Genomic DNA, 12685 nt, shown 5'->3' on the forward strand with positions numbered 1-12685 from the left:
CCCCCTACCCATGGCCGATGCGCATTTCCACTAGTTTTGTCATGTGTCCTTGATCAAGACTAATTTCCAAATTGTTGGTAGTTGCATTGGTGTGGTGGTTTCGAGTCCACACCCCCAATCATGTCCACCCCGACCCATGCGTTCAAGCAGTTGTTTTTCTTATATGTTTCCTCTCCTGCAGTCCTTCCTCTGAATGTGGGTAGCATCTTTACCATAAATCCCTCAGAGTTGTCCTGGGTCATTGTATTGCTGCTGGTACAGAGGTCCATTACATTCGATTTTACCACAGAATGTCAGTCTCTGTGTATAGAGTTCTTCTGGCTCTGCTCCAAGCTACTCATTTAAAACACAAATCATTTCCTGTTTTGAAAAGGATTTTTTTTTAATCTAGAAAACAGCTAACCAGCAAAAGCATGAAAGGGATGTGAGATATATAACAAAAAAAGTATTATTTGGTTTACTTTAAGTTAGAAGACAATGGGCCCAAGTCCTGGCTATGTCACTTATTCTTGGTATAATCTTGGACAAATAACAAAAAATTTGAGCCTCGGTTTCTTCATGTGGAAGAATGCAACAAAATATACCCTCATAAAATTGTTGTAAGTATCAAATTAGACAAATAGCTAAGCCTAAAAAGCTCTTTATAGTTATAGGACCATGTGAATTATTTAGAACAAACAATAATTTTGATATGGTTTCATTCTGTGACAGCTATGATCACATACATATGATCACATACAGCTTTAGAAAACAAGCTGATTCAAGAGCCTCTACCCTGGTACCAAAGAAAATTTTCCCTTAGTTCACTAGTCAAAGCAGTACAGTTGGAATATTCCTTGCCCCCATTGGCCTCTTCTACCTCTATTACTAAATAGCTTCTCTTCTCAGGTTCATGAAATTCATATCTACCATCTGATCAAAATCCTGGAAGCTGTTGTCTACAGACAGCAACATCAATGCATCTTCCTTCCTTAATGAAATCAGTAAACGGCTCGCAATTTTCTCTCTTCAATTCGTGCCCTCATACTTGGGAGTGTCAACAAACATAGTGACTCTCTTTCAAACACCTTAACCACTCCATTCCTCAACCTAATCACTTCCTATGACCTACTCCTCTGCCCCACCTCAACCATGAACAAAGAGGGTTTTGCCCCAACTTGTCATCCATAAATGCATTCCATGTTCAAGAATTCTAAAATTCCCTTATCTGACCATAATCTATTAGCTTTCCATCTCTCCCTCTGACCTTACCTAACCTTATTTGTTTGCAACATCGCCTCTAATCCCTAGATCCCTCAGTTTCTCCCTTACCCTGGTCTCTCTCCCTTCTCCTCATCTTGACCCCTTGGTGAACCAGTTCTTCAATTCCATAGTGTCCTCTTCTCTTGAATCCCTGACTTATATTGATCATTGCTCCCTGCCAAGTCTCAGCTTTGGATCATTCCCAAAATCTACCATGTTCATTCCTGCACACAAACTTGACTAAAGGTGGAGAAAATCAAGTAACCTTTCTGAGTTGTTCCACTACAAATTTATGTCACACAACTATAATAGGGCCCTTATTGCTGCTGGGTAATCTTATTATGCCTGTCTTATCAACTCTATCCCCCTCTCTACATAGCTACTCTAACAAATGTTTACATCCCTCCTCAAACTTCTCATGGCTTCCCTCAATCCATCTCTTATCACAGAGATGCCTCCCAGCATTATTATCTTCGTCAACCTTACAACAAAAATTAAGATAGTCTTACTCTTTCTTTACCAAGGCTAAACCCTCTATGTGAACAAGCAATCCAATTCCATCTCTTCTCCATCAACAGATTGCTCCCATTGTTATCAGCATACTATCACTTATCTTCAGTCTATACTAGCTCCTTCCCTTCTACTTACATGTCCATAACTCCCTAATCCTCATAAAAAAACCAAACCCTTCATTTGATCCTTCATTCTTCCTTGCTATCATTCTAAATCTCTTCTCTTTGTGACTAAACTTCTTTTAAAGGCCCTCTATAATAGGTGTCTCCACCTATAAGTCAAATTTACAAGAAATCAAGCCATTCCCCAATTGACAAATGGTAAAGATATGAATAGGCAGTTTTCAGATGAAGAAATCAAAACTATACAGGAAAAGTGTTTTAATTCTCTCCTGATTAGAGAAATGTAAATCAAAACAACTCTCAGGCACCACTTTATACCTAGAAGATTGGCCAATATGACAGTAAAGGAAATAATAAATATTGGGAGGGGATGTGGCAAAATTTGGACACTAAAGCATTGTTGGTGGAGTTGTGAATTGATCCAAACATTTTGGAAGGCAATTTGGAATTATGCCTAAAGGGCTTTAAAAGAATGCATGCCCTTTGATCCAGCAATACCACTACCCAAATCGATAATAAAAAATGGTTGTACAAAAATATACATAGCTGTGCTCTTTGTGGTGGCAAAAAATTGGAAAATGAGGAGGTGTCCCTATATTGGGGAATGGCTGAACAAGTTGTAATATATGATAGTGATAGAATACTATTGTGCTATAAGGAATGATGAACGGCTTGATTTCTATATGAACTGAAAAAGACCTCCATAAACTGGTATGGAGCGAATGAGCAGAACCAAGAGAACATTGTACACAGTAACTGAAACACTGTGGGATGATCAAATGTAATGGACTTTGCTACTAATAGCAATGCAATGATGCAGGACAATCCCAAGGGACTTAGGAGAAAAGATGCTATCCACAATGAGAGAGTTTATATGGGTATAGAATTTGGGGTTTTAAAACATATCTCCATTATAAAAACAAATAATATGTAAATAGCTATCAAGTGATTATAAATGTATGACTCAATAGAATTGCTTGTCAGCTCCAGGAGTAGGGGAGGGAAGAGGGGAAATAGAGAACATGAATTATGTAACCAAAAATAATGAAAAATAAATATTTTTTAAAAAGATATAGGAAAAAAATTAAATGGGATCAACCATACCAAAACACAAAGAAAAGTGGGATCAAAAACAAATTTTAAAAAAGAAGTAGGAAAATATTGCTTCAAAACAGCTAAATTTAGTTGCAGAAAACGCAGACTTTCAGTAGAATGTGTCATTCTTGATTCTTCTACAGTGCACCATAAGCATCTTGAAGTTAGAAGAACAGTGAGAAGACCAAAAAATATTTTTCATGGGTAAGAAAATTCAAAGTGGAGCACTAAAATTGGGAAAAGGTAATTTCTACTAATAAGACTCATAGGATTACAAAAATTCCCAAATGGAGATACACTACTATCATGCAATCTTCAACTATGCCCTCAACACATGTTACAAAGTGTTAAGAAATTTATCAAAGAAATGGAGGTAAGCATAATTCAGTAGCCTGGGAACTCAAGTAATTTAAAGCCCACTGAAATCTTCTGGGCTACAATCAAAGCCATATTTCATAAAAATGGACTGTCAAAGTACACTCTGTGATAAGGGTACACCAATGTGGTAAAAATGTGGTTTCATAATGAATAAAAAAGATGTAAAATCTTGTAAAGTCAAGCTGTACAAAAGAAGTATAAAATAAGTCTTACAACAAATGAAAGATATAGGATTGAATGCAATGAAATGAGAATTTTTTTTAAAAAGATCCAACAGAATGCAGATGAAAATGATAAATTTAATGTACCCTAATTAAATCAATGGTAACAATGAACAGAAAAGAACTATGATTGTCTCTCTGGAAAATAAAAGGTCTACAGAAAAATGGTTAAAACACCAAAGGGAAGAATTGAAAAAAGGTTAGAAAAAAAAGGGAAAAATCTCCATTTAGTAGTGGGAGAAAGAAAAAAAAAACCCACTCCTAAGAAGAGATAAATTTAAAATGCAAAAATAGACAAACATTTTCAGACATGGCTAACATTTACATAGAACTTATATATAACTAACTTATTTGATCCTCATAACAACTCTGTGAAGTAGGTAGTTTTATTTTTATTATTTCCATTTTACAGATGAGGAACCTGAGACAAACAGAGGTTAAGTGACTTGCCCAAGGTTACCCAGCTAGGAAGTATATGAGGTTGGACTTAAACTTTGGTATTCCTGACTCCAAACCAATGCTTTATCTGTTGAGCCATCTAATTGTCCAAAAGGGATTAGTTTTGTTTTGCTTTGCCCCAAAGGTCAAAACTAAAAATAATAGGTATAAAAACTGAAGAGGGCCAGATTTATTAGGCTTGATATAAAGAAATTTATCTAACATTTATAGATATCCCAAAGCATAATGAACTTCTTCAGGGAGCAATGAGTTTCCTCTCATTGAAGGTCTTTGAGAAGAGGCAGGATGATCATTTGTGGGTACCACACTGGACATTTTATAAGCATTTAGTGCCAAATAAAATTGTTTCAAATTGATTAAAATCTCCAATATCAAGAACGATAATCTGCTTCTTCCATGTTCAATTTACTATGAACATACTGCTACTTAAGGAATCAGTCTAAAAAACACCACTTCCATCACACCACTAGCCTTCTTCATAATTTTAAATACCCTTCTATTAGTCTTTGGTATCAAATGTAAAAGTCTACCTGATTTTCAAAGGACGGTTGTCATACATTATCTAGGCCAGTGATGGGCAAACTATGGCCCATGGGCCAGATGCAGCCCCCTGAAATGTTCTATCCAGCCACACAACATTATTCTTAATCTGATGAATACAATGCGTAGGATACAATATAATGAAACTTTGAAAGAGTTGCCTTAGAAACAGACTGACAGATGAGCATATCCTTTCCTTTGGCCCCCTCTTTAAAAAGTTTGCTCATCACTGATCTAGCTTATCTTTTCTTTCCAACTCTTTTTAACAATACTTACCAACAGCCTATTCCAATCTTGTAGGTTGATTCGTTGTCCCACACATATTGAATTTCACCATGGTTTTGTCCCTTTATCCTTTCTCTATACCACTGATGATGAACCTTTTAGACACTGAGCGCCCAAATTGTAACACTCATGCTATATGTACCACAGACTGGGGAGAGAGGATGTGCTCCCATTGGGCTGCTGGGCAGAGGGGCATATGGAGAGGGGGAAAGGAGGCAGCACCCTCTAGCATGCATGCTATAGGTTTGCCAACAAAGTTCTATACCAATTCAAATTGAACCTTTTCAGGCCACTTCTTTCTTGAAATCCTCTCCAATTATGCTAATACTGACTACCCTTTCTAGTACCTACTAGGTTTCAGCACTTATTCGCTAATTTGCTTCAAGTGTTAAATCTTGTCTTCCCTTATACAAGTCCTATGGGTACAATGTGGTATATTTTCTTTCTTTCTTCTTCCGAGACGCCTAGAACTCAACAAATATTTGAAGACTGATTTATAACTGCTATCTTAATGCCATCACTATGCCAGTGATGACCTGACTTTTTTCTTCTAATCCTTCAACCTATCAAATTATTTGAAGGCTTTCTACTATAAGATTGACCTGACCTTAGTAGCTGAATTAAAATGCATAAACTCCAGATCTTATCATGGAAAGTGCACAGAATAATCACCTACCAAAAAAAAGTCTTTACTTATAACCTCAGCTTAGACAAACTGATAAAAATGGAGAAAGTCAACTAGGACACTAAAGAAAGAGGAAAGAAGAACAGGAGGGTAAGGAGAAAGTACAGGTGAAAGTGTCTAAGGTTGCCCAAAGTCTATGTATGTCACAGAAAAAAAAGTTGCAGGATCATATGCAGGAGTTCTTAACCTAGGGTCCATAAATGTGTTTTAATATTTTAATAAATACACTATAGTTATTTTTATTTTTAATTCTGTTTCATTTTGTGAATTTTAAAACATACTGAGATGAGACCCATAAGTTTCTCCAGACTGCTAGTGTGATCAATAACACAAAAAAAGGTTAAGAACTCATGATCTAAAATAATACAATGGAAATTACACTTCTTGGAAGCAGGGCATGCTTCTTTTTTATTGTTTATATATATCCTCAGTATCAACCACAGAGCCTGGTACATAGAAAGCGTTTAGTGGTTACTTTTTAAATTAAAGGTTGATAGACAAAGCTACATGAAGCAACTAGTCTAACACTCTTATTTTACAGATTGATAACCTGAGTCAAAGTGAGTTAAGTGAAAGCCATAAGGTTGTACAATAATATCAGAGCCAAGTATGCCTAACATGTTTTTTTTACACGTGCAAACCCAAGCCAAGAGAAATTAATCAATTTATTAAGCACCTATTGATGCTCCAGTGACTGCACTAAACTGCTAAGGAAAGTTAAGCTCTAGTCTCTGGCCATAACCTCCTGCAACATTACTCAACGGGACTGAATCATTTAAAAAGGTAATTGGGAAATATTTAACAAAATAAAAATACGACATAACATGGATGATATTAATTTGTGGTTTTCTAAGTAAATATGCAGCCCAAGGGATCTATCTCTACTAAAGTTTGACATCATTGGACTAGATGATCGCCTAAGGTCTCTTCCAGAGGGGTCTTATGTGAAAGCTTCTTAACTTGGAGTCTGTGATTTTTTAAAAAAATCTTGACAGCTGTACTTCAATTGGTTACCACTACATTCCTGTGTGTTTTGTACATTTAAAAACATTATTTTGAGAAGGGGGTTGCAGGCTTCACTAGACCAACCTGTGGGACAGGGTGGGAGAGTGGGCACCTGACACAGGAAATCGAAACCAGCATCCCATGTCATAAGGATGAGACATGCACAATGGAAAGAGCCCTTCTTGAACTTTAGGCACGGACAGCAAGAGGGAGCATGGGGTGGTGATGAGTAAGGGGGAGAGGAGGGACATTAGGACCCTCCTTACCAAATCTTTTCTAAAACTGCCCTCTAGAGGTTTACAACCTCCGGAGTCCAAGCACAAGCACACCCTCCCACCCCTTGCCCGAGTTGCCACCCTTCATACCGCGAGTGGGTTTCTCTATATAGGAAAGATCGACACCCATCACTGTCTGAGGGCCCCCCCTCAGTGACAGCGTTAGTTTTTGCTCCCCCTCCTATCCCAGGCTCCTCCCAGGCCCCGACCAGGAGGTGAAGAGGGAGGGGCAATCAAGGAGTCTGCAAAAACACCCACAGTCCTCCTACTCCCACGGCCCCACAGGAAGAGAAGAGGCGAGGCTGGGCTGGGGTCTGGGGCGTGTAGACTACTCTGCCCATGGGTCTGGTCCCGTCCGCCCGACCCCACGCCAGCCGGACCAGGGGTGCCTTTATTTTCAGCCTAGAGGGGCCGGCTCAGGGGCCAGCTCCTCCTCCCCACAGCCACAACAGCAACGACGAAGACTGGCGGCGGCGGCGGCGCCTCCTCCTCCTCCTCCTCCTTCCCCTACCAGTAAAAGCAGCCCGAAGATCCACCAGCCGATCACTAGCTCCGCAGAGGCGGACCCGTTCCCCGCCGCCGCCATCTTCGCTTCCGGCCAGGGATTAGCGGGAGGGTGACGGCACCCCGCGAGGGAACTAGCTAGGGGCCTGGGACACGCCGCTCCCGCTGCCCAAAGGTTAAAGGAGCAAAAAGGGCGGGGCCAGTGGTTGCCAAGGAGGAGAGCCCACTAGCATCCCCTAGCGTCCGAGTCGGGCAAGTCTCGTGGAATAAGGGTCGGGAGAGAAGGAGGAGGTAGGATTCGGTCGCTCCTGACGCGAGTGACGTCATAACCCCGCCTCCTTCCCTGCTCGCTTTGCATTCGCTGGCTCCGAGCTTGGGTTTTCCGTTGCTGAGAAGAGGGCCGCCCCAACTGACTTTTTAGTCGCAAGAACCCTATCGCGCATGTGACTGTTGCCCTAAATCAACTGAGTCTAATTCTAGGGATTCCAAGACAATAATACCCCAGGATTTGTACAAGATGAGTCCTGGAATTCCCAGGAAATTTTTATTATGAAACTTCAGTCTCTCCAGGAATGAAGTATATGTCTCCAGTGTCCAATCATACCCATCATTTTACAGTTTACGAAATGTTTTTCTTACAACTGCCCTGTAATATAGTTAATGAAAGTATTATCCTATCCATTTTACAAGTGAGGAAATTGAAGTCTGGAGAGATCAAGTACTTTTAAGTAATGGCGGTTTGAATTGTAGAATTTAGAATGACAATGAGAACTAGAAGTGGCCTTAGAGCTGTCTGGTACAATTTCATTTTACAGATAAGAAAACTAGAGTCCAAGAGGTTGTGACTTAGATAACTACATAACTTTTCAGTTAGGACTGAGTTTCTGAACACAAGACCTAAAGAATTACCTAGTTTGTGCTCATACTTCTCAAAGAGATCATTGATAAGAAAATCCTAGTATATACCAAAACATAGCAACACTTTTTGGAAGCAGATTCACTGTGGAATGGATAAACAAATTGTGGTACATGAATATAATGAAATTTAATTTATAATTTTAATGATATACCAATCAAACTACCAAAGGGTTACTTAAAGAATTTGATAAAATAATATTCATTTGAAGAAACAAAAGATCTAGGTTATCAGGGGAAATAGCTGAAAAAAGTAGGGATTAAGAAGAGATTAACACTTTCAGTTCTCAAATTGTATTATAAAGCAGCAACCATCAAAACCTTCTGCTAATGGTTAAAAAAAGAGAAGTAGATCAGTGGAACATACTTTACAGAAGAGAATAAGAAACTCTGGAACTCAAGAATTTACTGTTCAATATATTCCAAAACATAAATTACATAGGAAATGGTTCTATCTTTGATAAAAACTGTTGGAGAAACTGAAAAGCAGTCTGGCAGCTTCATGATTTTATTTTAGTTTTAGACCAATATATTGTCATATTCCAAAGAAAATTCAAAATGGATATAGTTTTCATGATTATGAAAAGGAGATGTAGGGGAGCAGGTAGGTGGCTTGGTAGATTAATAGCCAGGTCTAGGTAGGAGGTCCTGGATTCAAATATGACCTCAGATATTTCCTAGCTGTGGAACCCCAGGCAAGTCACTTAATCCGTATTACCTAGCCTAACTGTTCTGCCTTGGAATCAATACACAAAATTGATCATAGGACAGAAGGTAAATTTTTAAAAGCAGGTTGGGAGGAGTGTATTCTTTTTTTTGTTCTTTTTTTTCTATTACAATTTTTGACAGTTGTTTTCTGACATTTTACAATTCAGATGCCATCTGATTCTCCCTCCCCCACACCCTAAGAAGGAAATAGATAAAGGTTATATGAGTGGTTTCATGCAATATATATTTTGCCATATTGCAGAGGACACATCACACATGCAATAAAAAACTCATGAAAGAAATGAAATGAAGAATGGATCTGCAATCAGACTCCAGCATTTCCTTCTTTGGTTATAGATAGCATTTTTCAGAATGAAATCCTTGTGAATATCTTGGAAACTTGCTTTGCTGATAATATTTAGTCCTTCAAAGTTGATTATAATATAATATTGCTGTTAAAGTATATAGTTTTCTCCTAATTCTGCTCACTTCACTTTGCATCAGTTCACACAAATCTTTCCAGGTTTTTCCAAACTCATCCTATTCATCATTTCTTATGGCACATTAGCATTTCATTACAACCATATGCCACAACTTGTTCAGCCATTCCCCAATGATGGACATCCCTTGAATTTCCAATTCTTTGACACTACAAAAAGAGCTGCTAAAAAATACTTGGTACAGATAGGTCCTTTCCCCTTATTTCTGATCTCTTTGGAGTACAGACCCAGTAGTGGTATTGCTGAATCAAAAGGTTTACATAGTTTTATGGCCCTTTGAATATAGTTTCATATTGCTCTCCAGAATGGATATATCAGTTCACAGTTCCACCAACATTGTATTAGTATCCTAATTTCCCTACATCCCCTCCGACATTTATCATTTTCCTTTTTGGTTTTGTAGCCAATCTTATAGTTAAGAAGTACTATCTCAGAGTTGTTTTAATTTGCATTTCTCTAATCAATAGTGATTTGAAGCATTTTTTCATATGACTATAAATAGTTTTTCTTCTGAGAATTGCCTGTTCATATATCAATTGGAGAATGCTTTCTATTCTTATAAATTTGGGTCAGTTCTCTAGATATTTAAGAGTTTAGAGCTTTGTTAGAGACAATTGTCATATAATTTTTTTCCCCAATTTGTTGTTTCCCTTCTAATCTTGGTTGCATTAGTTTTGTTTATACAGAAACTTTTTAATTTAATGTAATCAAAATTATCAGTTTCATTTTTCTTAATGTTCTTTATCTTATTGGTTATAAATTCTTCCCTTATCTATAAGGTCTGACAGTTTTCCATATTCCCCTAATTTTTTATTTAGGTATATTTCTAAATCATATACAGATTCTCTATATAATTCTATATACATATAATATGATAGATAAAATAGATAATAATCTATTTCTAGATTAATTATCCATTTTGACTTTAATTTGGTTTATGGTGTGTGTTGGCCTATGCCTAGTTTCTGCCACCCTGTTTTCCAGTTTCCCCAACAGTTCTTGTCGGGTAGTAAGTTCTTCCTCCAAAAGCTTGGATCTTTGAGTTTATTGAACACTATTAGGTCACTATGATCCTCAACTACTGTGTGCTGATTACCTAACCTATTCGATTGATCCCTTACTCTATTTCTTAGTCAGTGTAAGATTTCTTTGATGATTATAGCTTAATAGTATAAATTACAGCTAAGAGGTTGCATTCTCAACCAAACAAGAGATAGAGAAGCAAAAAAATAAAATAATTTTGATTACATGAAAAAGAAAAGATTTTTTTAATAAACAAAAAAAATGTATCTAGGTTAAGAAGGGAAGCATTTTAATGGAAAAAAATTTTAATTAAAATTCTCAGATAAGGATTTGGTATTCAAAATATCTAGACAGCTAAAAGCTATATATGACTAAAAGCTATTATCCAATAAATAAATGGTCAAAGGATGTAAAGGAACAATTCTAAAAAGAATTTGAACTCTTAATATTTGTTATCAAAGAATGCTTCAAATCACTAGTAATAAGAGGAATGCATATTAATGCAACCCTAAGCTTTCATGTCACACCCAGGAAATTCGCAAAAATGATAGGGAATAGTTAATATTGGAGGGATTAAGGGAAAAAAGGCATTAGTACATTCTTGGTGAAGCAGTGAATCAATAAAGACATTCTAGAATGCAAATAAAATGATGAAAATGTTCATACTCTTTGATCCAGAAATTTTAAGAATATAATCCCATTGTTAAAAAGAAAACCCCCACCTCCACCAAAATATTTATGGAAGCACTTTTTGTATTGCAAACAATGGAAACCCATCAATACCTATCAGTTGGGGAATAGCTTAACAAAATATATACATGAATGTCATGTATTGTGTAAGAATTGCTCTGTAATTTCTTTTTCTGTAATGTGTTTTATAAGAATTGACTAATATATAAATACAGAGAAACAGACTGACTTAGATGAAATGATGCCAAGTAAACAAAGCAAAACAAGGAAAACAATATACAAAATGAATACAACAATGTAAAGAGAAATAAAAACCACCAGAAATCAATCAAAAGTCAATGCTACAAATTTACAAACAAGCATGGCTCTAAAGAAGAGATATAAGAAGACACTGCCACCTCCTTCCTTTATAGAAGGGATTGGTATACCAGTAGGAACAATGTGTGTGTGTGTATATATATGTGTGTGTGTGTGTGTGTGTGTGTGTGTGTGTGTGTGTGTGTGTGTGTGTGTACACACATATATTTACTCTTTACCAATATATTTATAGGTTTTGCTGATTTTTTTTATTTCATCTCTTTCTTAAAAATTATTATTTATTATATTAGGTAACTTTCTGGAAAGGGGGAGGGAATGGAAATTAGTAGAAATTCTGGTAATGTAAAAAATAAAAGACATTAATAAAAATTTATTTTGTAAGAAAAGGAATGTTGCAAAATTGCAAAGAAGATAAGAGAAATCATCCCCACTCCAACTGCTTTTTTTTTTAATTGAATGTCTAAGGGTATGAAATAACATACATTTTCCTCCATATCTATGTTTTGATTAGTTTTGTTGATTTTTTAAAAATCTTCCTCTTTTTCTTTTTTTCTATAAAATTAAGCTTTGTTGTAAAAGATGGCCATTTGAAAGGTATAGGAGAAAAGATCCTGAGAGAAATTTTAATTATGTTAAATGAAAACAATAAAAATTTAACTTTAAATGTATTCTTCAAAAGAAAAAACTGTACAATAATCTCTATAGTCAGTTTAGGAAACTATTGAATCACAGATATAGTCCTTCCATCTAAGTCTAGTTTTAATTCAAGAGGAAGTAAGTTAAGGAGAAGATGATTACTCATCATAGTATAATGAGACTAAGTTCTGATCTTAGCTGCAACACCTTAGGCAAGTCACTTAACTATGCTGGGCCACAGTTTCTTCATTTGCAGTGAGGGAACTGGTTTAATTAATTTCAAAGTTCTCTTCTTACTTTAAAATTCTATAAATCTAAGTTGACAACCTGCACCCATGGGGAAATAATGTAAATTACAAATGAGTTCAAATTAACAAAATACTCTAGAGGCAAAAATATTGTGGCTATAAACATCAGCAAAATGATTACAGTGAAAATTAATGAGGGAAAACTTCTTAGAAGAGATAGATATTGAAGTATATTATTGTCCTAACATTGTTTACAAAATTCTATATGCTTTATATATAGAGGATACTCTTCTGCATTAATGGAGACCTTTGTTCAACCTTTG

At 36.4% G+C, this 12685-nt stretch overlaps 1 protein-coding gene across 1 annotated transcript in view; it reads right to left on the reverse strand.

The window, feature by feature from the left end:
* LMBRD1 (LMBR1 domain containing 1) overlaps positions 1 to 7471 on the reverse strand; it is a 210764-nt gene extending 203293 nt beyond the window's left edge. Inside the window, exon 1 of the mRNA XM_044676019.1 lies at positions 7332 to 7471. Coding sequence (XP_044531954.1) covers positions 7332 to 7406 — 75 coding nt within the window. The 5' untranslated portion in view covers positions 7407 to 7471. The remainder of the gene's footprint in view (positions 1 to 7331) is intronic.
* Positions 7472 to 12685: the final 5214 nt, after the last annotated feature.

The sequence above is a fragment of the Gracilinanus agilis genome, chromosome 4 (assembly GCF_016433145.1).
Source record: "Gracilinanus agilis isolate LMUSP501 chromosome 4, AgileGrace, whole genome shotgun sequence".
Classification (NCBI taxonomy): domain Eukaryota; kingdom Metazoa; phylum Chordata; class Mammalia; order Didelphimorphia; family Didelphidae; genus Gracilinanus; species Gracilinanus agilis.